This window comes from Myotis davidii, unplaced genomic scaffold, assembly GCF_000327345.1.
Source record: "Myotis davidii unplaced genomic scaffold, ASM32734v1 scaffold355, whole genome shotgun sequence".
Taxonomy (NCBI): Eukaryota; Metazoa; Chordata; class Mammalia; order Chiroptera; family Vespertilionidae; genus Myotis; species Myotis davidii.
In genome coordinates, this window is record NW_006286818.1 from 1319932 (window position 1) to 1322842 (window position 2911).

Below are 2911 nucleotides of genomic sequence, written 5' to 3' on the forward strand. Positions count from 1 at the left end.
GAACACGGACCTTTGCTGGTCCGACCGCCAGGTGGCAGGCATGGGCTGCAGAAGATGGGTACCCTACAAACCTGCAGATCCAGTGGGCCCAGCCTCACCCCTACCCAGCCTCGGATCCTTCCCGAGGCCGCTCTGCCTCCTGGGCCAGGACAAGGACAGGAGTGTGCACTGGGCTCAGTGGCCGATGGCTTCAATGACCGATGACCAGTCACTGCCATCGCCAGTCCCCACCCCCGACTGACCAGATGAGCCCCTCTTTCTGAGTCTGGAAGGCACGGGGGGGGGCGGGGGGGGCACCACCCCTGTCCAGGCCCAGCCCCCCTCCCCCCAAATGGCAGAGACCTGCAGCCCCCGGGGCCAGGACAACCATCAGGGCCAGCGTCAAGGGCAAGGTCCGGCTGGGTAGCAGGGATGCCATAGCTGGGCCGGGAGCTGGAATGGATGCTGGCGGCTGGGGCTTCCGGAGGCAAGTGATGCCTTGCCCCTGGGGCTGCCGGTTTTGTCCTGGGGCGGGAGGGGCTGGACAGGAATCTTGTCCAACCTGCCCCTTGGGCTTTCCAGCCTGGGGGCGGTGGGGGGCGGCAGACAGGTTTTTCAGGATGGGGAGCGGCCCTCAGGCCCAGAGTAAGCATCTTGGTGGCTTGGTCAGCTGCAGATGGGGTGGTGGTGGTAACTAAGGTGGGGGAAGGGGTGGAAATCCCCCCCTTCTTCTGGGACCCACACCTGGAAGGGCACCCGTGGTTTTGCTGCCTGTGCGTCTGGAGCCCAGCCTGCGGAGGACGGCTCCCCTCACTGTGGGAGGTCTCCGAGGGCAGCGAGCTCTGAGGGTGCCCTGGGCTCAGGAAGAGGGGAGCAACTCCAGGGCTCCTGGCAGGCCTTGGCTGGGCAAGAATAGAGGCTGGTCGTGGGCCCCAGCGCCAAGGGCTCTAATCCTGGCCCGGCCAGCCTGGGTCAGTGGTTGAGCGTCAACCTATGAACCAGGAGGTCACAGTTCCATTCCCGGTCAGACGCAGGCCCAGGTTGCAGGCTGGATCCCCAGTGGGGGGCGTGCAGGAGGCAGCCCATCCATGATTCTCTCTCATCATTGATGTTTCTATCTCCCTCTCCCTCTCACCTCCTCTCTGAAATCAATAAAAGCATATTCTAAAACAGGGGGCTCTAATTCTGAGTGTTCCCTGCGGCCCAGCTCCTGCTGTGGGAGCTTATAGGGAGGTGGTGCTGGAAGTGTAAGGGGAGGGGAGCAGGGGGCGCCAGGGAAGGCTTCGGAGAGACCAGGGAGGCGGGCATGGACCAGTCCCACGGGTGGCGTGGACATGGGCAGCCATGCTCAGCAGCCTTTGTTGAACTGTTTGAGAAGAAAGAAGACAAAGGGACCTGGTAAGAGAAAATGAAGGCGAGTCGCCCCTCTGACTGCACCCGGACCCCTGAGGATGGAGCCCGCAACTCGGGCATGCGCCCTGGCTGGGAATCGAACTGTGACCTTCTGGCTCATAGGTCGATGCTGAGGGGGACAGAATGGTGAGCAGAGGGGAGCATTGGGGACGCAGGGCTGGAGGCTCCAACATTTGTCCTCCCGCGTCCTGGACAGTGGGGGGGCACTAGCTCCCCTTTGTAGATGTGGAAACTGTGGACACTGTCGGGGGGACGGAGACACCCACAGAAGCTGATGTGTCTGTCTATCCTCGCCTGAGGGTATGTTCTTATTGATTTTAGAGAGAGAAAGGGAGGAGAGGAGGAGAAACATCGATGCCAGAGAGAAACATTGAGCAGTTGACTCCCTGACCAGGGATGGAACCTGCAACCGGGGGATGTGTCCTGACTGGGAATCAAACCGGCAACCTTTTGGTCTATGGGACAACACTGCAACCCATGGAGCCAGGGCTTTCTGTATGTCCTTTTGCTGCATGAACCCTTCTGTCTCTCCCAGTCCCAGCGCAGTCAGGGTCCTGGCAGGAAAGCGAAGGACAGTGGGCTGTGCCCTTACTCTTGTGGCAGGGAGGGGTGGGGCACAGCCTGGGGTGCAAACAAGGGTGACAGTGAAGAGTGGGTCGGGGGACCTCAGACCAGTGCTCCTCCAAATTTAATGTGCATCTGCTCCAGGCATTTAAAAAATATATATATTTTTGTTGATTTCAGAGAGGATGGGAGAGGGAGGGAGAGAGAAACACCAGTGATGAGAGAGAATCATTGATCGGCTGCCTCTTACACACCCCACATTGGGGATGGAGCCCGCAACCCGGGCATGTGCTCTGGCTGGGAATCGAACCATGACCTTCTGGCTCACTCCTGAAGAATGGAATTGTTTTTCTCACACCTTGGCCTCTGTCCTCTTTTAGATCAGGTTCTACCATCGTTGTACAAACGGAAGGAGGATCTTTCTACCCTGAGCAGAGCTTCAGAGGGAGGAAACCGACTAGTTCTCAACCTGTGGGTCGCAACCTCTTTGGCTAGGCCTCTTGTTAAAATGCAGGTTCTGGTTCAGTGGGTCCGAGGTGAGGCCTGAAGTCCTGCATTTCTAATGAGCGTCCAGGTGACACTGGTGATGCCAGTCTGAGCGGCTCCCACTCGGAGTTGCTAGACTCTCTGTTGGCTTATGTCCCGGCAACTGAACTAGAAGGCGGGACTCCGGGGGAAGGGGACCTTCCTGGGGCTCTTCAAATCAGGGGTGTCCCTGAGCCAGGAGGACGCCTACTCTAAGGCTTGGGAAGTGTCTGTCTCCATCAGTCACAAACCAGGGAGCAGAAAGGGCAAGAAGTTGGGTTTATTGCAGGGTGGGTTGTGTTGGGCCCACTCCAAAGCCCCAGCCTCATCTGAAACTATGAGTGGGACAGAGTGGGGTAGGGGAGGCCAGAGCTTGGACCAGCATTTAAAGGGATAAGAGGGCCCTGTAGCTTTAAACCCGCCCTTTTAT

General features: G+C 58.8%; 1 protein-coding gene across 1 annotated transcript in view; it reads right to left on the bottom strand.

The window, feature by feature from the left end:
• The window catches only part of UPK2 (uroplakin 2), a 2468-nt gene extending 2010 nt beyond the window's left edge, over positions 1 to 458 (bottom strand). The window contains exon 1 of the mRNA XM_006758711.1: positions 343 to 458. Within this exon, the coding sequence (XP_006758774.1) occupies positions 343 to 418 (76 nt within the window). The 5' untranslated portion in view covers positions 419 to 458. The remainder of the gene's footprint in view (positions 1 to 342) is intronic.
• Between the last annotated feature and the right edge of the window lie 2453 nt (positions 459 to 2911).